This window comes from Physcomitrium patens, chromosome 10, assembly GCF_059467195.1.
Source record: "Physcomitrium patens ecotype Gransden chromosome 10, ASM5946719v1, whole genome shotgun sequence".
Classification (NCBI taxonomy): Eukaryota; Viridiplantae; Streptophyta; class Bryopsida; order Funariales; family Funariaceae; genus Physcomitrium; species Physcomitrium patens.
This window is the reverse complement of record NC_143419.1, coordinates 8,111,313-8,135,548: the sequence shown is the minus strand read 5'-3', so window position 1 is coordinate 8,135,548 and position 24,236 is coordinate 8,111,313. Positions and strand designations below refer to the sequence as shown.

At 32.1% G+C, this 24,236-nt stretch overlaps 1 protein-coding gene across 1 annotated transcript; it reads right to left on the bottom strand.

The window, feature by feature from the left end:
* Positions 1–1,117: 1,117 nt before the first annotated feature.
* LOC112287993 (conserved oligomeric Golgi complex subunit 8) lies at positions 1,118–6,262 on the bottom strand. The gene is made up of 12 exons (XM_024531710.3): positions 5,825–6,262; positions 5,225–5,377; positions 4,797–4,945; positions 4,472–4,549; positions 4,285–4,378; positions 4,072–4,146; positions 3,410–3,706; positions 3,130–3,197; positions 2,909–2,963; positions 2,452–2,593; positions 1,979–2,163; positions 1,118–1,641 (listed from the first exon to the last, which is right to left on the bottom strand). Exons 1-12 carry the CDS (start codon positions 5,945–5,947, stop codon positions 1,252–1,254), a joined length of 1,809 nt encoding a protein of 602 aa, XP_024387478.1. The 5' UTR covers positions 5,948–6,262; the 3' UTR covers positions 1,118–1,251.
* Positions 6,263–24,236: the final 17,974 nt, after the last annotated feature.

Below are 24,236 nucleotides of genomic sequence, written 5' to 3'. Positions count from 1 at the left end.
TATAGAGCTATAGATATCTAAAAAGTTATTTTATATAATGAAGGTATTAAAGTATCCTACTTGATAGCATGATATGGAAGATAATAAGTTGTTTTTGAACTAATTAGCTTCTATGAAAACAACTACACCAATCTAATGCTTGTATGACATCTCTAGGCTACAACATGAGCACCAATTGTTTCAAATTTCAACATTAAACTCTCAACAATCTAGGTTGTATATGAAGAATTTGTACAATATTTGATGAACACTGAACCTCTTTTATCAATTGCTCTTCTTTTGTTAAATAGAGTACCTACAATCACTTCAATTTTCATATCGCTTGTTGACACCTACACTAATTTGGATTCAAATCAACAAATCACAACACAAAAAAAAGTGATTCAATCGACATCACAATTCTTCTGTACTTCAAATAATCCAATTCAACAATGGCCAAGAGGATGTCATCTTAGAGCTTTGAATTGTATACCAACATCACCTATACACCAAGATGATTTGTTGCTTGAAATTATGGAGGTTTGTTAGATTAGACCAAAAAAAAGGTAGAAGATCTGGTCAAGTTGAATATAATGTTTGTACTAATCCTAATAGTTTAAAGATGGGTAGCTCACAAATGGAAGGAGTTCAAAACAGTAGACAAACTGCAATTGGTAGCCAAGTAGAGAATATTAGCTAATTTATTTCTTAAAGCAAAAAATAAATGTACAAAAGGAAAAGACATTCTTAGCTAATTGTCACCTGGGGTATAGCAATATGAATTGGGAATGTGGCATTACCAATTCTCTAAATTTATTATTACAAATATTATAAAAAACAATATACAATTTCAAAACAATTCATAGTTCTCCCTTAATGAACCAACCCCAAAGCCTTCAACCATGGATTTTACACATGTCTATTTCAAAGGACTTGAACATTTAAAATTTTATATTAATTTTTTAGATCCTATTGGTACACAAATTACAATCAAGTAATCCAGTAATGTTTAAATTAAAATGAGACGTATTGTCTTTTAATTGCAATTAGAAGATTGAAATGCAACATCAGCAACCTTTCAGACACAATAATTTTATATAAGAGAATCACTGTTCAAAGATTATTGTTGCCATTCATAAGAATTAAAAAAGAAATTTATTACAAATACTAAATATCCCCCAGCAAGAATGTTGAGGAAGGTACATGAATGATCCATGATACACATAGGCTCGATGGTTACAACTAATAAGAATATTGAGAAAGATTGACATGCTAGGATGATTCTGGTACTTGATTACCAGTGCTCAAATTTGGATCAGATATCTCTGGCTCTTGTGGCTCATCAACGCCTGCAGAATGATCTTGGACACTATCTTCCAATAAAGTACCTTGGCCTCCATTTTCAGTACCATTACCATTACCATTTGTATCTTCACCACTTTCTTTGGCAACGTCGCTCGTCACCCCTAAAGGTGTTGGTTTATGTCGCAAAACAATGTGATCCAATGAACTTGTTCGATTTCCATTCCTGATATCCTTTGAGTAAGAAGTTTGTGTGGACACTAGCTTTCGTACACCTTCCAAAATTTCGCTAGTTTGTATGAGTGTAGAGCCCCCTGAGTAGCACTTACCAAAGCAGAGAGCACAATATGGGCAAACCACCTGCAAACCAAAAAACGTATAAGATGTTCTTCCACTAACGAAGACGAGCTTCCATTTGAAAATGATCACAAGAAGCAACACCTGGCTTAATACATGTGCCACCTACATTACTTGATATTTCCAACAACAGTTGTTTCTAAACCTCTCGACTCTTGGTCTCTTCGAAAATCAATGAGTGTTCTTCACTGCGTAATGTAGTGAAAATTCAAGTAAGCAATGGTAAACGTAACTTATTCACTAAGATTGTTCATAAGTTTTGACAGTCCCACACGTCTTTACATGTACTCTAGAACGAGTCAGACAACGCAACCATGATGATGAGTATGCTTCTAAGTACCTCTATAAAAGCTCGGCACATGGCCAAAAATAGAGACTTCTCATTGTCCTTCACAATACGTGTTGAATTGTAACGAAGGAGAGAGTTAGCCACACTCTGTAGAGCACATTGAAGCTCGAAGGCTAAAGTGGCCTTCAAGTTGATAGGAGCACAATGTCTCAATTCATTCAGCGCAGCTAACACCCCTGAGACCAAACATAACTTGTCAGTACCTGTCACTCACCAACTGTAATAGGGAATCAAGATCAACTTCTCAGGGCGAGGCTGCCCTTAAAGCATGTGATAATGACTTAACAAAGAAAAGGCTGAGAGGTTTCTCAGTCACGACCGATCGGACAAATGTGAAATTCCAGTGTCACACTGTAGATCGCAACTGTCAGAGGTCAGTCCACTTAGAATTACAACATTAAAGGACACCAGGGATCAGATTGTGCAGCAACGAGGATTTAGAACGAGAGATTGCCGAATCATACCATTGACTAAAGCAGCCAGTGGAGGATGCTCCATTAATGAGTAAGGAGGAGCCACGTCATCCGAAGCGTGGTCGAGACTGCTAGTTCCTCTTCCAAGCGTCACAGGTGGGAGGGGTACCCAACGATGAGAATCGAGGACATGCTGTCAGAGGATAATTTATAATTAGCAGACTTGATTGATGAACTGTAAGAACCTTCAGCATGAAACATGACCACTCAATTAAAGATGCTGCGGCCCAGAAAAATTAAACTAGTGTCACTGCAATCGTTTGGCATTTTCTGAGCTCCTGGAAACTTCTTGGCATGAGGAAAAACCCTGTCTCCGTAAACTATACGAGGATAAACTTAGAACTTGACCCACAAAACTCTGAAATGAAAACTTATAAACTAAGCGGTTACCAGACACCCACACAATCTCAGCAGGGACTGAACATGCAAGTGGAGAAGTCTAAACCACCTGGAAATTGTCAACTGTAACAGACATATTGCGCACAAATAAGTCGTGCACTGAGCTGTATACCACCAGTGATCAGGTACATGTCAGTGCTCCATACAGAAAATGTGTGGTGAACATGTGAATAATCCATAACCAAAAAAACCAAGGCATACACCAACTTCGAGAGTACAAAAACAATTTTAAACAAATTAAACGTAAAAAATAGGCATTGGTTTAATTACCTCTCGAAAAGAGGAGGAAGTAGGCCTCTGAAGTCCAGTCCAACGCGTCCAAGGCTCATTCCACAATACTAAAACAAACAGGATATACGGAGTTATCGTTCCAATCCACTATGTTCAAACTTGCATGATTCTTTCTTTGTTTCGTTGCTCGATTCCATTGAGATTGTGCGAGGAGACTATCTTGGGTAATGACAAAACTTGCAAACTCTTACAGCATCACCAATACAGAACACTCTCAATTCGAGAAGTTAAGGAATCAGGATGCTTTAAGCTTCCTCACCATGCACTGATCCAATATGATGGCCAAATTCGGACCTTCGGTAATTTGAGGTAATACTTCACGAAGCACGTTGAGATGTGACGATATACGATGCATGGCCCAGCTGTATAGAAGCCCTCCATCAGTATTTTCCTCATGACCAGAGGTATCGTCAGAAAATATAGCGCGGTACTGCATGACTACATCAAACAAGTGCACGCGATGGCAGTCCGCCATTCTCTTCAAATACTCGTATGGATTACTTCGGTCAAGGTCATCGATTATACCCACCAACCATGCTTCTCTGCACCTAAGAAACTATTCAACATAGCAAGGTATGTCTTAAATCCCTGTGGTTTTCCACATGGGCAGAGATTTCAATTCAATGGAAAGCCCAACATGCTTGCGGATTATTAATGCTCAGATAAGAGAATATTAAAACGTAATGGTGAGCTGTGGAGCTCACAATCAAATTGATTACAAATATCAAGAATGCCAACACGACATGGCTCTCACACGGTGGTATAGGTTCACAAAAATAGATTTGAAACGAGTTTGTAAGCTACCCTTGCAACTGATTCGCGTGTAGACATAATATTAAAAAGGAATCCTTTTCCCATTCGATTTCGTCTTTAGAGAGATGGGTATATATAATGCTGAAAAAGACTAAATGATAATTGTACCTGGAGGCGAATTTCATGCTCATTAAACACGGCCAATCGCCGCAAATAACCAATCACTCTCAAACACTCTGGCAACTGCAGACAGTCATTCAAAACATTCCAGAGGTCAGTAGCTAGTCCCTTATCAAGTGAATCAATCCTGCACTTCTCAAAGGTTGATGCGACTAGCTCAGTTATAATCCATTCTCGTGTCTTATCATGATGTGTCCTCACCGGGATATTTGACTTTAGTCGTTGCAAGAGCTGAGCAAGCAATGCCTGGGTTGTTTGCTTCACATCTGCCTCTAACGATTGAATCACGGGAAGCCTGTATGTCACCCAAAAGGAATACTTGGGAATCAGGAACCAAGTAAGCTGAATATGGCAGAAAAAGTGTAATTCGTATGATAAAAAAATTTACCTTGAATGCATTGTTGCCAACTTTGTGACAAAAGCTTCCAGATCAAGAGCTTCGTCATAATTCCCATTTCGCACACATCTGCACTGATAAGAAGCTACTCAGTGAAAAATCCAACACAACACCAGCTTTCAAAAATCTGATCCTCACAACCTGTGAGAGTTGACAAAACTCATCGGATATGAGCAACTTGCAGTACCATTTAGAAATAAATATTCGACTGCCCATCCTTTCTGCTGGTTCTCTGCTGCACTATGATTCAACAGAATCAAAAACCAATAAAAACTGATTTGAAGCACAGCATTCTAACGATCACAGATAAACTCACGTGTCCATAAGCTGCGGTATCTCCAGCAAATCCAGAAGCGAACTATGATTAGCGAGCAGAGTTCGATTCAACTGTCGTTTCTCTAAAATCTGCTGTGCATCGTCCATGAAGTCATTGCAGCCGGTGACGAGATTCGGAATTTCTGCAATCTTGGCAGTTAAAGACAACGAAGTCTCAGACATTGACTGTAGAGGCACATAACCCTAAACTGTAAGAATACGGGGGAACATCTCATCATGGAAATCAACGTGTCTATTTCTCTTTTCAACGCTGGTGTGATCCACACACCTATATGCCGAAGTCCAGATTGGGAAGTATGAGCAACAATGCTTGTCATGAAACTGAAAATTATTAAACTGCACCAATTGAAGAAAATTACATTATGTGCGCAAAGTCAAAACTCGTATTAGAATGACATTAGGACTTACTAAAGTCTTCAAATGCTCGTCCACGGCTGTGATTTCATGCGTTATATTCTGGACCGCATCAGCAGCGGCGATAAAAGCTCTATAATGCCCGACTGCAACTTCTTGCATCTGTCGTCGAATTCGTTCCCCATCTACTCTCAAAAGCTCTGGCTCCTGAAGGAAATCATCGTTGCATAAGAACACTCATCTTTTACATAAAAGAGCTCAAACTCCAAGTGCAGTCAACTAAGTGTTATCTACCATTAAGAGCTTGCTATACAACCGAAGCCTGCTCGCCCTCGTGTAATATAAAATACATTACACAAGATTGCAGATACCAAACCATTTAGGTCATGGTGACCATTAATCAGGTTCTTCACACAAGCTCATCAAGCCTCGTCGTAAAAGGACTTAAGTTCGTCATTCTCCAAAAAAAAAAAAAAAAAAAAAATCCTCTAATCTACTTACTGTAAACATGTTGAAATAAAAGACTCGACCCGAGGGATCAAACACATACTCGAATGCAAGCAACACTGGTCGAGGAATTCCTTCAGGACAAATCCTGTGACCCTCCAGCGAAGAAAAGCAAGCGACCTGACCAGCAAGGACAGAACAACACACCTTGTGAAGCCGCTCCAAGTTGAACGAAAGAAGCTCAGAAATGTAGGCTTGCTGCGAGGGATTCGACATTTGAAGTGGTAATGGACCATCACTGCCGCCGCGGGGGGACGCCATGGCGCCCATTGCGCCCTTCCTTCCTTCAAAGCTTGACCGCAGAACAATGACTCCCAACCTCGGGGTCACGAATTCAGCCGCTCGACCCTGAAATCAGTGCAATCTCTCTATCCACTCGATCGCGCGCGGGCGATTGAAGCCCCAAGCACACAACGAAGAAATCCACATCCCAAAGAGCTGACTCCTTAGCTACAATCACAGCAGCGCGACCTCTCAACCCCAGAAGAAGAAAAGCGACACCCAGCTGCTAGATCAGCTGTAAAAAGAAACCCACATACGTAAGAGGTGACAAACCCTCAAAGAGCGTTCACAAGGAATCACCTCCAATTCCACACTAGCCCAAAATCCACGCTGAGCTTCTAAAACCCCAGAGCGCAACGCCAAGGCCTGCAACAACGAAGCTTCGTCCCGGGCTCATTTTTCAGTCGTGGGGATATCGCCACTGTTCTAATTATTGTGGAAAGTATAAAGTAAAAGGTAAAACTCTAACTTACTTTATTGAGGACTTGGAGATTTCTCTAACTTTTTGGTGTTTGTGGAATGAGGAATTGTGGTTGTAATTAGGATTAAGGTAGAATTATAGGGTATGGCTTATTGTAGATAGATTTGTTGACAAGAATGGGGGAGTTTCAAAGAAGAATAAGTGTTTATTTAAGTTGGAAATGCTGCTCCATTTTAAAAGTAATTAATTATGAGGCATGTAAAATAAAAAAGGAATTTGGTGCAAGAATAAAGGATGGAAAATGTAGATATTTTGTATATGGCAAGGTATTATAATAATTGTGGTGCACTGTGGTTGATCGTTTTACTTATTCCGAAAGAAACCTTCCAAAATAAACCTGTATAGGGGAATTCGAACACGGGGAGTGATTAGTTGCTTAAGCGTTCACATTAGGGTCACACAATTAATTACCTCCAATGTATCGTCTCTATTTCCATTGTCTAAGCACACAAGGAAACTATAATCTCTCCTTTCACCTTATCAATCTCTTCCTTACAACAATTCAGTCATACCAATAACTGTTATTTCCACCAATATATCTTCACTCTTATAATCTCCAACTGTAATACCGCAACATCACAGCTTCAACACATAATTACCCTCATTCCAATTACTGGAATTCTTCACACAGAACTACCATTCACATTACAGTGTTTCACACAACCACAGATTCACTCTTTCTACTGAACTACATTCAGATTTCAGCATTCAATCTTTCTTCTTCTCATTCAATAACATATAATTCCAATCACACTTTCATTCCATGATTCACTTCACAATATTCAGAAACTCTCAATACTCTTATTTCAAAGAACATAACAACAAAAGAAAAGAGGTAGCACCAAGCTTACCTCGGCTCACACTATCACAGTAATGGCCGTTTCTTCCTCTCTCTCATCCTCCTTATCCTACCACGAGATACCAACTGCTACATCTCTAATGAAAACTACTTTTTCTAACTATTCATCCATTTTAACTACTGAACTACCTTTCCAACAGTCATCTATCCCTGTTTACACTATAAACTAAGTATCTACAAATCAGCAAATAACTACTTATTCTACATGCACCCAAAAAAAACTTATGATTTCTTGTTTTAGGACTCTTTGTACCTTTATATATATCTTTTATATTTGCTTGATTATTTATTTCTATCTTCTATATTAGTTAATTAATTAAATTTTCTATTTTAAAAATAAACTCTTAAAGTATTTGATAAATTCTTTATTTTAACTAATTAATTAATTAATATAAATTTATATTTCTTAAAATATGTCAAATATTTTTTTTATATTCATTAAGATTGCAAATAATATTGATCTTCTTTATAAAACCTTGCATATAAATAAATAAAAGTAAGTAGGTAAAAGTAAGTTAACCGCATAAATGACAAACGATGTGCCTTCTTTGGACGATCTTATAAACACTCTTGCTCCAATGAATAAAGATTTCTCTATTTAGGATTTTCTACTAGCCTTGCTCTTGGGTGGTTATGTGGGAAAGGTCATCTTCCGCAACCTCCAATCTCTGGATGGGTTATGCTTTTTCAACCAGAAAAGATCAAGAATAATAGGATTTGATGCGATTCTAATAATATTGAAAATAATATGACTACTATGGCCCTTAAACGTCACTTCTATAGGTTCTGATTCATGGGTGATACTACTAGACAATAAAGATCACCCATCTATGACCTCAACGTGAACAGGTTTGGATTTTTGTACTAAAGGGATCTTATGATGCTTCACAAATCCTTCATCTAAGAAACAAGCGGGTGCTCCTGAATCTAATAATGCTAAGATTCTCAATTTTTGAGGACTAATAAACAGAGAGATTATAAAACAAAGGGTAGGTTGAGCAGAAAGAAAGGAACCTAGTTGTTGTTGCGATATTTCACTATCTAGCTGCATGATTCCTATTGTGATTGGGCATCCTCGTTTTCCTGAACAAACGTGCCATTGGTCCTGATAGTGCATCGATTTTATTTCTTGGGATAGTTTCCAACTTTGTGGCCTTCTTCACCGCAATACAAGCATAGACCTTCCTCCATACGTTGCTTTTTTTCTTGAAGAGTAAGGAATTTGACACGTACCACATCAATTTGTATATCTTTTACCTCTGAATGTAAATTCATGCTGCTTATCGACATAGTTGGGGTGTGGCAAACCGTATGTTGTCTTGAGCGTTGGTCTTGGCAATGTTGGAATAGGTCGTTATCGTACTTCACTGCTTGGCTAATAGCTTCGTTGAACATTTGCAGATCAGGAAGAGTTAACAGCAAATCCTTCACATCGTCCCTTAAATCCCAATAGAATTGACTCATCAATATTTGTTAGTTCCAATTGATGTCGCATACTAATTGCCTGAAAGCTGATGTATAGACTGATGTAGAGCGCATCCCTTGTCATTGTCATATGGCATGATTTGCTATCTAGGAATACACTGGGTATCTAGCTATAGAAAGTGTACTTCAAACCTTTATATGATTCTTTTCTTGGCTTTCGAAACTCCTTTATTTTTGTATAAAACTCCAAATATAACAAAATCCGTTCAAAACATATTTTTCCCGCAAAGGGTTTTCTTGCCCTGAACTTTAGAAAATCATAACTATTGATCTAACTGTTTTGTTTGTTTCAAATTTACAAGATAGGTAGAATTTACCCTTAAATTTTACCACAAAAAAAACCAATTGCAACTTCACTCCTAATCTTTTGGCATCTAAGAAACCCTAGAAGACACTCCAAATCCTAATTTACAAGCACCCAAAAAACTATTTTCCTTATATTTCAAAAATCTGAACTCCAAATATCATAAAACTTATGAATAAAGTTTACTAACATGAAATTACACATTCCTTGAAATTTTGAGCCAAAACCTTGTCAAATTGCTCAAGATATAGCTCAAGAGACAAACACTAGTAAATCGGTTTATTTACTACCCTTAGATTGCATGTGCTGACTTCAAAATCCAATAACTCCTTCATTCCAACTTAGAATCCAGTAAGCAGTATGCAAAAAGTATAGCCGCAAAAGTGCTCTCTCCAGTCGTGGTCGCCGATCTTCAATTGCCATTCGTACGCATGCGTTTTTCCAAAAGAGTGATAGTAGGTCCAAAACTAACACCTTAACTTTGAGTGCCTATAACTTCTTCATAAAAATTCCAAATGACACAAAACTTGTACCAAAACCTTAACCAAAAACCTAAACCTTTTGATCCTAGCCTTCAATGTTCGAATGGCCTCGAGAAACTAACCCTAATCCCTAATATGGCCTCAGGCAGCCTCCTCAAAGCCCATTGGTCATGGTTTTTGACTAGTAGGAATGGAGATTTTTATTTTTCATCTCCATTCATTTATATTGGTGCCCTAATTACTCCCTTTGCTACCAAAATCTTTCTTCAATCCTTTTTCTTATAAGATTTATATAATGTAGGCTTTAAACATTAAATAAAAGAACCAAAATAAGTTTTCAAATGTCACCAATGTCTAACAAAGGTGACTCTAAATATTTAGAAGTTACTATCAATCAAAACCAATCTTAAAAGCCACTATCAAAAGGAAATTAAAGTTATACAAATTCTATAGTAATCTTTTTAAACAACCTCTTCTCAAAGTAATAATCAAATTATATTCTACAACCAACTAAAATCTACTATTGGAGCAAAGATCAAAAGATGTGCAAATAGCATTAAAAAGGTTAAAAAGAGCAAGGTTACAAAACAAGGCACGATTCGATAAGCAACATCGATTGAGACCTAAAGCAATTGAAGAAGGTGATTCGGTACTTATTTATGATAGTAGTCTGGACAACCAATATAGCACTTTATGGAAGTTTTCAAAACGTTGGTTTGGACCGTATGTGGTAATAATTGTTCATGATAATGTGACTTATTCATTGCGGGAGTTAGATGGCACAAGGTTAAAAATACCAATTGCAGGGAAGAGAGTGAAATTGTTTAAACAAAGATATGTAGAAATAAATATAGAAGACCTTAATGAAGACATAGATATTCCACAGTGGGAAGATGAAATTGATTGGATAGCAGAGACGATGAAGATGGACTAGACGAAGATTTGGAGAACATATTATGAATCAAATGGCAACTAGGTTAATTGGTGCATACTGGAGGATGCACAGGTTCAGAGGGGATGGATGTCGTATTGTAACATGTCTATATGATAAAAATATAAATGAAGAAGATTATTAATATTTAGTCACCTTGGATGTTAGAAGCGGCGGCCAATTCCGGTGTAAATATTGAGAAGCCAGGATCAGTCATCCTGTTACAGTTAGCCGGAGCATACTCACCAATAACGAAATGCTCCATTTGATTCTAGTAACGAGAGTCAGCAAAAAGGGAAAGGACCAATTCAACGTTGGGTGAGCCTGGTTCGAAGAGCCAATTGGATCGAATTTCTGAAGACATCTAATCCAAGTCCTATTACGAGCCTCTTACCTAGTATGAGACCTGACTTGGTCGGGCAACCCAATGCTGTCCAATTACAGGGCTTCAATTCCATTTCAGGCTGTTCCGTTCTTTGTGCCGTTTCGGGAATGTTCTTTCGGTAAAAAGATCTCTTAAAGGCAAAAATGGGGGGGAAAAAGTGGGGGGAGGGGGGGGGGTCGGTTGCTCCAATTTAGGGAGTCCAAGGCGAAAGAATAGGATCTTCTCAGGGAAAAAGGGGAAGATAGGTTAAGAAATGGATTTTTTTTTCGAGAATCGGGGTTTTTAGGTCAGAGAGCTAGCTTCATGCTTTCGAAAAAAAGATGGAGAATTGGGATTTTTTTTATATACAGGATTTTGGAGAGACTGAAAGAGGGGGGGTTGCTGAAAGTCAGTGTTATATTTGTGAACTGGATTTTTCCGTAAGAGAGGAAAGGCTGATACTCTTGATTGTTGATGGAATGAGAGATACTTCTGTCGTTGAAATTCAGAGTTGTCTAGAAGATTGAGTATGCTAAATGTATGCATGGTTGTGTTAATCTGATTATACGGATAGAAGATATCTACCAATAGTTTAAAGAGGTATTGAGAGTTGACAAATTGGAGGTTGTTTAGGGTTTCTATGATAACTAGGGACCTATCGACAAGGATAAGAGGAATATCGGCGAGCGACCAAGGGACATCAGTGTGGATTGCAGCATAGCTTCACAATCTGTAAGCGAGGTTGAACTGAAACTTCTTGAGCATTCAAAAGGGCTTGCAGAGATACTAGCGATAGATGTTTCACAACAAGTCGGAAGGACAGATTGAGGATTACAGCTTGTCGAAGTTCAAGCTCTTGAACTTTAGAAAATCATAACTCTTGATACTACTATTTAGTTTGTCTTAAATTTACAAGATAGGTAGAATTCACCCTTAAATTTTATCACAAAAAAAACAAACTATAAATTCACTCCTGATCTTTTGAAATCTAAGAAATCCTAGCAGATGCTCTAAACCCTAATTTACAAGCACCTCAATACTATTTTCTTAATATCTCAAGAATCTAATATTTAAATGTCATAAAACTTATGCACAAAGTTTACTATCATGAAATTACACATTTCCTGAAATTTTGAACCAAAACCTTGTTAAATTACTCATGATATTGCTCAAGAGACAACCACTAGCAAATCGGATTACTTACTACCTTTAGATTGCATGCACTGACTTCAAAATCTAATTACTCCTTTATTATAACTTAGAATCCAATAATCAATAATAAAAAGTGTAGCCGTAAAAGAGCTCTCTCTAGTCGCTATCTCCGATCCTCAATTGCTATCCGTATGCGTGCGTTATGCCAAAAAGAGAGACAATAGCTCTCAAATCAATACCTTAACTTTGAGCACTTGTATCTCCTTCATATAAACTCCAAACTATACAAAACTTGTACCAAAACCATAGCCAAAAACCTAAACCTTCTGACCCTAGCCTTCAAAACTCAAGTGGCTTCGAGAAACTAACCCTAATCCCTAATATGGCCTGAGGCAGCCTCCTCAAAGCCCATTGGTCATGATTTTTGACCAATAGGAATGGAGATTTTTATTATTCATCTCCATTCATCTATATTGGTGCCCTAATTATTTCCTTTGCTACCAAAATCCTTCTTCAATCCTTTTTCTTATAAGATTTAGATAATTTATAGTCTAGACACCAAATAAAAGAACCAAAAGAAGTTTTTAAATGTCACCAATGTCTAATAAAGGTGATTCTAAATATTTAAAAGTTACTATCAACCAAAACCAATCTTAAAAGCCACTATCAAAAGGAAATTCAAATTATATAAATTCTATAGTAAACTTTTTAAACAAACCTCTTCTCAAGGTAATAATCAAATTATATTCTACAATCAATTAAAATCTACTAATATGGCTCTCACGATGTTACTTAATAAATTATATATTAAGTACATAATTATATTATTTTCATATAGTAGCCGAACCACAACACGACAGTAGATGTAATATATGAAATTGGAGAGTCAAGTCGTACAATGGCTCAAGGGATCATTCCAGTTATTGAATCAAAACAGGTTCCAATTTGTTTAGCGGCAGAGGAGGAGAATGAAATCCCAATTTCGATGGATATTAATCAATTGGTATTTCCACAAGGTTGATTGCCCAAAGGAATATCTCTTAAGAATGCTTTATTGAAGCACATTTCACAAATACATTGTATAGTGCGAGCATTGGATGTAGAGGGCAGTAGCAAACGAGATTTAGAGGACAGTAAGAAGGTGATATCATAGCAAAATCAAAGAATTGAAGAGCAAAAACAAACGATAAACAAAATTAGAGAATCCAAGCTGGTATTGGAGCAGAAATGGGTTCACCAATATGAGTCTTGGATGAAAGAAAAAGAACACATCTTACGGATTATGGAAGGACAACTAGACGAATTGATCCAAAATTGTAAGATATAGGATTTGGAATGGAAAAAACTCAAATGCCAGTTGCAGGCATAAGGAGACAAGGCAAAGTTATTGACAAAAGAGAAAGAGGGATTGAGTGACTAATCTAGATGTGAAACGAAGAAGTTGAGGTCCAAAAACAAAGTTTTGCAAGTTGAGGTGGCAAAATTGATGGAAGAGTTAACAGTGAGAAGCTAGTCACAAGTATCAATTGAAGATGTTCTAAAATAGATGAATCAGCAGCAGCATCAATTGGAACTTCGAGATGCCCAGATCTTGAAATTGGAGGCTCAAGTCCATGAATTGGGTGAATATAATGAAGATCTATCAAACTAGTTGAGGAAGGAGCCGATGGATGGCTTAGAGGAGGAAGAGAAAAATTTGAATTTAGAACCAGAATTGGTGGAACCTATATTCGATAATGTAACAAATAATTAATTGAGTAGGCCAGAGGAATTAGTAATTTTATAGAGTTTTGTTAAGTAGTTTTTAGATAGGAATCAATTGTATATTTGTGAGGACGTTGCATACATAGGAGTGAGACTATGTAGAATAGATATTAGTTCGTTTTTATAAGATATTAGTAAAATAGATTAATAGTCCATAGAATAGTTAGTTTAGTAGGACGGATGGTTTATTTAATTATTAAAAATAGTTAATTACAAGATTACAGTTAGAATAAGGAAATCAGTATCAATTATATAGGAGTTGTAGAAGTTTGTTGGGGTGCCAGACTGTGATAGTCATGAGTTGAGGTTAAGCTTGATGCTTCCTCTTTGTTTTTTTTGTTTTTTTTGTTGTTGAAGGGTTATGGATAGTTTTTGAATATTGAGAAGTGAGTCTGTGGAATAAATCAGAGATTGATTTATGAGTTATTGATTATGTAATTGGAGTAGTGAGTGATTGAATTATATGAAAAGTTATTGGAAGATTGATTACGGATGGAAGATTATAATTGTTGTTTATTGAGAGTTGTGTGTGTATGTTTTGACAGAGAAAGTCTTTGATTATAGGAATTCTATGAATTCAGATTGGTTGAAGTGAAGTCTGTTATTCCTGGTGTTGGATAGAATTTATTGAGTTTTGAGCAGTCTTTTGAGAGGGTAGGGTTGCACATTATGGTTATTAGTTGATGAAGGAGTATTGTTACTGGAAGAAAGCATTGTAGTATTTCTTAGTATTTTAGTGGTTCGGAATACAGTTAATTGTGTGATTTTAACAAGTGAAACGTATGCACTTAGTTTTTTTCTATGTTCGAATTCTCCTATACAAGTTTATTCTAGAAAAAATTATAGAATAAGTAAAACAACAATCATAGCATCCAAAGTAAAATTTGATGTATTTATTTCTATAAATAATGACTTAAAAAGTTGATATAATATAAGATTGGTCCAAAAATAAAAGTTATCTTCAAAGCTTCAAATGTTACTTCTTCTTCTTGATTCCATTGAAGTTTGTCTTTACAAGTCAAATATGTTAGTGTAGTTGCAATTTGAAAGAAGTCTTTAATGAAGATCTAATAGTAATTAGCAAATCCTAAAAAGCATTGGATATTTTTATCATTTTTGAAATCTTTTAATTTATAATAGTTCAAATATTTTTAAGATCTATCAAAAGTCCATCATTTGAAATGATACATTCTAAGAAGTCAACTTAAGTAGTGTAAAATACATACTTTTCTATCTTAGTATAGAGTCTTGTATTTCTTAATTTTTATAATACATGATAGAAATAAAATTCATCTTCTTTTGTATTCTTGGAATAGATAAAGATATTGTCTAAATAATACATAATAAAGTTATCTAAAAACTCTTGATAGATAATATTTATTAGATATTGAAAAGTTGCTTGTGCATTTGTAAGTCCAAAAGGTATGATATTTTATTTGAAATGTCTATATCTAGTTTAAAATATAGTCTTCTATTCACCTCTTTCTTTCATGCATATCAAATTATATGCTCATTGTAGATCTATTTTTGTATAGAACTTATCTTGATTGAATTGATCAAAAAGTTCAGATATTAAAGATAATAAATACTTTTTTTTTATGGTGATTTTTTTGAGTCCTTAATAATCAATATACATCTTCAATGATTCATCTTTTTTCTTTATAAATAAAATTAGAGCTCTTATTAGAGATTTGGAATAGTATATAGAGTTTTTGGTGAGATTTTCTTCAATATACTCTTTGAATTCAATCAATTTATTTTGTAATAAACTATAGATTGATCCAAATGGCGATTGAGCTCCTTCTTAAAGATCAATTGAGTAGTCATAGGGACAATGTTCTGAAAGAGTTTTCACATTCTTCTTTTTAAATACATCTTAAAAATCTTAATATTGGCTTGAAATACCACTTAAAGCCTTTCTACCATTAAAAATAGGTGTAATATTAATAACATAAGATAATCTTATTTTTACAATATGCAAGAAAGCTCTTATATTTATAAATATATATTATCATATTATAATTATTTATAGTATGTAAAAATTAATTAGAACATATAATATGTTCATAAGTCTTGGTGTATGTTAAAATGGTTAATAGATTAATTTAAAGAGAGTGAATTTAAGAAATCCACTCTATTTTGAATTTTATCTATTTTGATTATAGCATTTTAAAAAATTATAAGACCTACATGTTTAATATGAAGCCTTGAGAGGAGATTAGAACCTAAAGAAGAAATTCTTAACTAGCAGGAGGCTTATTGGAAAAGATGAAAGCAAGACATGATTGAATGAAGGCAAAGAATGGAGATCTTCATTCCTATTGGTCAAAGGCCATGCCCAATGGGCTTCAAGGAGGCTGCCCAAGGCCTTATTAGAAATTAGGGTTTTATTTTTGAAGTCATTTAAGTTTTGGAGGCTAAAATCATCAAGTTTAGGTTTTTGAATACAGATTGGGTGCAAATTTTGTGTAATTTGGAGTTTTTATGGAGTTACTGGTGCTCAAAATTAAGGTGTCAATTTCATACCTATTGTCATTCTTTGGGACATAACATACATTTACGAAGAGTAACAAAAGATTGGCGATTGGGATTGGAGAGAAAACTTTTTTGACTACACTTTGTAAATATTATTTGATGAATTTGGAATTTAGATGAAGAAGTTATAGAGGGTTAAAGTCAGCACATCCAAATCAAAGGCAATAAGTAAGTGATTTTGTTCATAGTAATGGTTTGAGCCGTATCTTGAGTTTCTGAACAAATTTTTGGCTAAAACATTTTGGAAAAGGTAGATTATTATATTAAGAAGTTATACATACAATTTTTGTGGCATTTGAGTACTTAGCTTGTGAGTAATGAAGAAAATTGCATGTAGATGTATAAAAACTAGGGTTTAAAGCTACAGTTAGGATTTTGGTGATATTTTAAGATCCGCAATGAATTTGGAATTGAAATTTGTTGTGGTAGTTGTTAGAAGTACATTAATACTTCATATAAAATTTGAATGTGTTTGAATGGTCCGATTGAAAGATATGAGTTCGCAAATAATACTTCATAAAGTTATTTAAAGATTTAGAGATTTTATCATATTTTGGATATTTTTGAGAACTTAAGACTTATATATTTGGTGTAATAGCATCTAAAAGTATTATATATATATATATATATATATATATATATATATATATATATATATATATAAACTTGGTCTTCTTTATCTCAAGACTTAATTGAACAATTAGTAGTAGCAAAGAACCTAATGCTTTCTTGAAGCAAACTCTCTCTATCTCAATAACGTTTAATTACATTAGACTTATGACTTTTTACTTGATTAACTACACTCTTAATTATACTTTTAGAAAAATCAAGACTATAAGAAATCTAATCTATTTCTAGATTATATTTTTTTAGCTATGATAAATCTAAAATAATTAGATAAGACAAAGATTTAATGATACTAAATATTGCTAAGCTACTATGACCATTGATTATTATTTTTATAGGAAAGATTTCATGACTAATATCTCTTAAAGACAATGAATGACCATCTATAACTAGTACATGAACAAATTTAGTTTTCTTTACTAAAGATATCTTATACCTTTTAGTAAATTCTTTATTTAATAAACATGCTAAGGTTACTAAATCTAATATTGTAGAGGCTTTGTGTTATTTAGGTCTTAAAATAATATTTATTGTAAAACAAAGAAAAGATTTTGAGGAGAGAATAGGACCTTCAATATGTATTGTATAAGGTTCCAGTTATATGGTCTCTATTGTAGTTGGACAAACTTACTTTTTAGTATATTATTGTCTTTAATAGCTATACTCTTCATTTTGTGGTTGTATTACTTTTTTGAACAATATTGAATAATTACTTAGATTTTCCATAATACAATCATAATCCTTCTTCATGACAATAAGTCTTCTCTTACTCAGTAAGAAGTTTAAAATATATCATATCAATTTGAATATCTTCTATTTCAGAATGTATGTATTGAAGAAAAGTTGATATTGCCATTAAATTATAATAATACTGAAGTATACTTGTACGACTCTCAAATTGAAATTCAAAAAGTAGATTGTCTTATAATACTATAAAACCAATTGCTTGACTCAATGTTTAAAGATTAGGTAAGTTGAGTATCAATTTATTTATTTCATATTATAATCTATAGAAAAATTGGTTAATAAGTGTAGCATCAACCTACTTGATATCAATTATAAGCTGTCAAAAATATAAAGCATATAATATTATTGATTGATTATCTTATTATAATATATGGATCTTATTGATTGTAATACATATTGCATCATGCTCTCCATACATAGATCAAAATTCTGCCATTAAAGCATTTAGATTATCTAATATTTATTTTTTTTCATTAAAAAAAAAAATGATAATATTGAATTTAAAGAAGTGTATTAATAAAACTAACTTGCAATCTTGAAATTAGATAGCTTGAGATTGAGGTTCAATTATAATTTGTATTTGATTAATAAATCTTCAAAACTTAGATCTTATGTTATTAAACTTTTCAGATACTATAATCTTTAATTTTCTAATATTAAAAAGATATTCTATTATTGAAGAAGAGACATGATTTGATTCAAATATTGAAGCAGCTCCAATCATCTCTATATCTTTATTTCATACTATTTTTGTTGCTCTTTGTGGTAGTAAATTGAGTTGATGCATTTGCAAGCATTAATTCTTTCAATTTTTTTGTATTTGTATTATTTTACTCTTCATTTAAAAAATCTTTGCCATAATAATACTTAGAGAAGAAAAGATATTTAATATTGCTCAAGACAAATAGAAGAAAGGACTTGAAAACAAAGAAAATATTAAGGACAATATCAGTTTAGAAGAAGATTATCTACAACTTTTAATACATTTATGACTTATTAAGAGAAAGTAATAATCTACTCTTAATCAAGAAAAGACAAAGCTCTGTTATTATAAATATTCTTGTCAATTTATTAACGACAAGAATCTAATGAAAGTAATAACTAAGTAAAACTTTTTTCAAAGAAGTATGACAAAATAAAAATAAAGAAATATATATGTTAAAAAGAAATTAAAATAACTATTGTCAAAAGATAAGAAAACTAAAGACACTTAAATCTACAATAAAGTAAAAAAAGAATTGATAAGAATGAAAAAAACTTCATTCTTGCCTCTATATACACTATCTACCTAAAAGCTATGTGGTAATATTTTATAGAACCTCCAACATGTGTTGATTTTTTATGCCACATGTCTTAAATTGCAAGGCAAGTTTTCTACGAGTGCATTATATAGTTAGCTTCTTCTACAAGCTATCCATACGTACAACAAATGGCTAACTTGTTGAGAAAGTTTCTAATATAAAACTTAGCTATAAATATATGTAAAGTAAAAATCATGTCTATAAAGCTTCTAAAAATCTTTTCTAGAAGATATTATAAAATCAATCTATATTTATTTACTTTTATCTACTTTCATTTAATTATAATAGTAATTACTAAAATAAATATGTATGTATCATGAACATACATATTTACTATGATATTTATCTATATGATTAAATAGAAGTAGATAAAAATTGATTTATTTCATAATATGTTTTAGAAAAGCTTCCTAGAAGCTTCATAGATGTTGTTTTAATTTTACTTGTATTTGTAGTTAATTGATAGGATAGAAAATTGGTCAATAAGTTAACCAGGTATTGATAGCTTGTGGAACAAGATAACTATTTGGAATACATATAAAAAACTTATATTGCAAGTTAAGATATATGTCTTACAAAGTCAATACGTTTTAGAGGTCCTATAGAATATTGCCATATAGCTTCTAGTTAAGAATGTATGTGGAAGGAAGAGTAAAGCCTTCTTCATTCTTATCAATGCCTTTCTAATCTTTAGTCTTATTTCAAGACTTTCTAATCTTCTTGTTTTTGGTGATAGCCATTTTAGTTAAATACTATATCATCTTTACAATAAAGACCAAGTTCTTATCTTTACAACAAGAATCATAGTCAGCTACTATATATATTGTTCAATTCTAAAACTTTGATTGTAATATGATTTGAAATGACAAAGCCCTTATTAATCAATTTTCATATGGATTGAAGGATATCGTCAAACATTTGTTATTAATAATGCCAAAAATAAAATCTTTAGAATAATTTATTGTTAAAGCCATTGCATGTAACAATCGATTTTTTAAAAGACATTAAGAATAAAGATTTTGTTAAAAAGAACTAACCAAATAATGTTGATAACTTTCAAGTTTTTAAAAACTTATATATCAAGGTCAAAACCAATGCAAATTGATATGGTACTTTTTAAATCCCTCACTAAGCAAAAAAAGAGTTGATGTCATCAAGAAGGTTTGTGCTTATATTATAGAGAGGCTAAGCATATTTTTCAATATTTTCCAAAGAAGAAATGCAATCACAAAATGAGGAGAACAATTGCCAAAGAAGATAATTTGTCAAAAAACAAGTTTTTCCATCTACAATAGAGACCATTGTTAAGTGGCATGATTTGCAAATTGAGAATACATGGCATATCTAGCTATAGAGAGTTTATTTTTAACTTATTGGCTAAGCTCCAATAAGTAATTTATTATATCTTTAAATTATATAAAAATTCTTGACTCTCAAAACTTCTTTATTTTATATGAAATATCCAAATTGTAGCAAAATTCTTCAAAACACATTTTTCCCATAAATAACTTTTTTTTCTTGAATTTTAGAAATTCATATCTTTTGATTCAACTATTAATTTTTTTTTTAAATTTATATATAATTTATTTATTATCTTCAAGATTTATTACAAAAAAAATAAATTGTAAACTTACTACTGATCTTCTAGCATCTAAGAAATCCTAGTAAATACTCTAAATCCTAACTTACAAGCACTTGAGTATTATTTTCTTTATATCTTAAAAATACAAAATTAAAATATCTCAAAGTTTATGTATAAAATTTAAAAATATGATTATACACATTTTTGGAAATTTTGAGCCAAAATCTTGTCAAATTGCTCAAGATATAGCTCAAAATACGACTACTAGTGAATCAAGTAACTTATTATTCTTAGATTTGAAGCACCAACTTCAACTTCTAATATCTTCTTTATCTAAACTTAGAATTTATCAAAAAATATGCAAAAATTGTAGCCAAAAAAGTGATTTTTTCAACTTTAGTTTTCAATTCTTCATTTCTTATTGTATACATGCATTATATCCAAAAGAGTGATAACATGTACAAAATCATCACCTTAACTTTGAGCGCCTACATCTCTTTCATATAAACTCCAAATCACACAAAATTTGTACCAAAACCATAGCCAAAAATCTAAATTTACTGATCTTAGCCTCCAAAACTCAAATGACTTCGAAAGAATAACCCAAATCCCTGATAATGCCTCAAGCAGCCTCTTTAAAGTCCATTGGACATGATTTTTGGCCAATAGAAATGGAGATTTTTATCATCCATCTCCATTCATCTATGTAGATGTTCTAAATTCTCTTTTTGCTACCAAGACCATTCTCCAATCCTTTTTCTAATAAGGTTTATATAATATATGGCCTAAATATCAAATAAAAGAAACAAAATAAGACTTTAAGGATCACCAATGTCTAATAAAGATGATTTTAAATATATAAAAGTTACTATCAATCAAAATTAATCTTTAAAGCTATTATTAGAAAAAATTAAGCTATATAAATTCTAATAGTAATTCTTTTAAATAACCTTTTTTTAGAGTAGAAATCTAATTACATTCTACAACTAATTAAAATCCATTAATATAGCTCTTATCATGTTATTTGATAAATTATATATCAAACATATAAATACAATATTTTTACATGGTAGCCAAACCACAAAACAATACAGTGTAATTAGAATTATGTAGAATATCTAATAAACGTCCTATTCTCTCCTCAAATCTCTCATCTTCTTTTACAATAGATATGTATTTAAGACCTAAAAATCACAAAATCTTTGTATTATTAGATTCAAGAGCTTCACCTTGTTTTATAAACAAAGGCTTTGTTAAAAAAACTATATATCTTTAATCAAGAAACCTAAATCCATACATATAAAAATCATAGATGGTTATTTGTTGTCTTTTGGAGATGATACTTATGAGATTGTTCCTTTAGATGTATTGAAAAACGAATTTTTTTAGCTGTAATAGAGACTGTGAGACTCGAATCATATATAACATCAAATAAAGGTAATTTTTTTTTCAAATTCCTCACCTTGTTTTATAATAGATGTGTATTTAGGACCTAAAAATCACAAATTTTTTGTATTATTATATTCAAGAGCCTCAACTTCTTTATAGACAAAGACTTTGTCAAGAAATAAAAAATATCTTTAGTCAAGAAACTTAAATTTGTACATGTAAAAGTTATAAGTAGTCGTTTGTTATCTTCTAGAAATATTATTCATAAGATTGTTCTTAAGATGTATTAACTAAAGATTATAATAGTATAATAATATTTAATGTGATAAGATCTCCTTCCAATTCAATTATTTTGGGATTAATGTAGTTAAAAAAAATATAATCCTCAAATAGATTAGATTTCTTATAACCTTAATTTTTCTTGTAGTTTAATCCAAAATTTCAATAGTGAAGTAGAAATAGATAAGCTTAATACATCCAAATCTTTATTGGTAGATATAAGAGCTTTCATGCATGCAACAAAAGAAGGGTCATCTTTACTACATATGCTACACCCATTTTTAATGGTGAAAAGATATTAATTGGTATTCCTAACCAATATCAAGATTTTAAAGATTTTTTTGAAAAGAATAATATAGATATTCTTCTAAAGCATTAACCTTATGATTGTTTAATTGATCAACAAAAAAGAGCTCAACTAGTATTTGAACCAATCTATAGCTTATTGCAAAATTAATTGGCTTCTCTAAAGGTGAATATTGATAAGAACTTGGCTAAGAATTTCATATGCCATTTAAAATCTCTGGTAGAAGCTCATATCTTATTTGTAAAGAAAAAAAATTGATCTTTATAATTGTGCATAGACTATCAAGGACTTAAGAAGATCACCATCAAAAATAAGTATTTCTTACCTTTGGTTTTAAGACTTCTTGACCAACTTAATTAAGTAAAGATTTACATAAAAATAGATCTATGAGGAGTATATAACCTGATCTACATCAAAAAAAAAGAAATGAATAGAAGATTGTTTTTTAAACTAGATAAGGATATTTTGAATATAATGTCATGTCTTTTAGATTCACAAATTTACCAATTACTTTTTAACATCTTATGAATGATGTCTTTTGTGAGTTTTTTGGTGATTTTGTTGCTTTTTATTTAGATGACATTCTCATCTACTATAAATATACAAAAAATATGAACTTCATGTTTTTCATATACTACAAAAATTAAGAGATGTAGGATTACATATAAAGCTAAAAAAAAGTGTATATTCCATATTACTCAAGTTGATTTTTTAAGTTATATTATTTTTAACAAAAGATTAATAATAGATCTCAACAAGGTCTAAACTATTATAGATTAGAAGATTTCAAAAACTATGAGAGATGTGCAATGTTTTTGAGATTTACAAATTATTTTTAAATCTTTATTAAAAATATTTTTTCAAGTTGGAGTTCCTTTTATATGCCTAACATGTAAAGACAAACTTAAGAAGAGCAAAGAAGCTCAAACATCTTATGAAACCTTGAAGATAGCATTTATTTCTACACCAATTTTATATTGCATTAATTTTTTTAAGGTATTCTTCATAGAAACAAATAAATTAGACTTTATTATAGATGCTAGCTTATCACAAATAGAAGCATATGATAAGCTTTATTTTGTAGTATTTTATTCCAAAAAATTCTTAGCAATCAAAATTAATTACAAGATCTATGACAAAAAGCTTTTTACAATTGTAGATTCATTTCAAGAATGACATCATTATTTAGAAGGTGTTTTTAGTTTAGTTATTGAAAATATGAATCATAAGAATCTTAAATATTTCATGTCGATACATATTTTGAAATGTGGCCAAATCCATTGGAATATGTCTTTATCAAGATTTGATATCAAGATCACTTGTAGATACAAAAAACAATAAGGTTTATCAAATGTCTTTTTTAGACATTCTAATCTTGCATAAAAAGAAGAAAATAAAGCTCTTGATCAACAAAAAATAATTTCCTTGAAGCCGAAGTATTTTTAACTTTGAGTAATAAAATCAACATTGATTGTTGATTCAACCTTTGTCAACCAAATTTAATCAAGTATATCTTCTAATCTTCTTATTTATGATATCAAGAATAATTCTTTTAAGTCTTATGATACTTCTAAATTCAAGTTCAAGAATAATCTATTCTACTTCAAGAGGCAATTATATATTCTAAAAGAAAAAGCATTATTAGATATTCCTCAAGTTCATCATGACTTTCTAATAGCCAGATATTT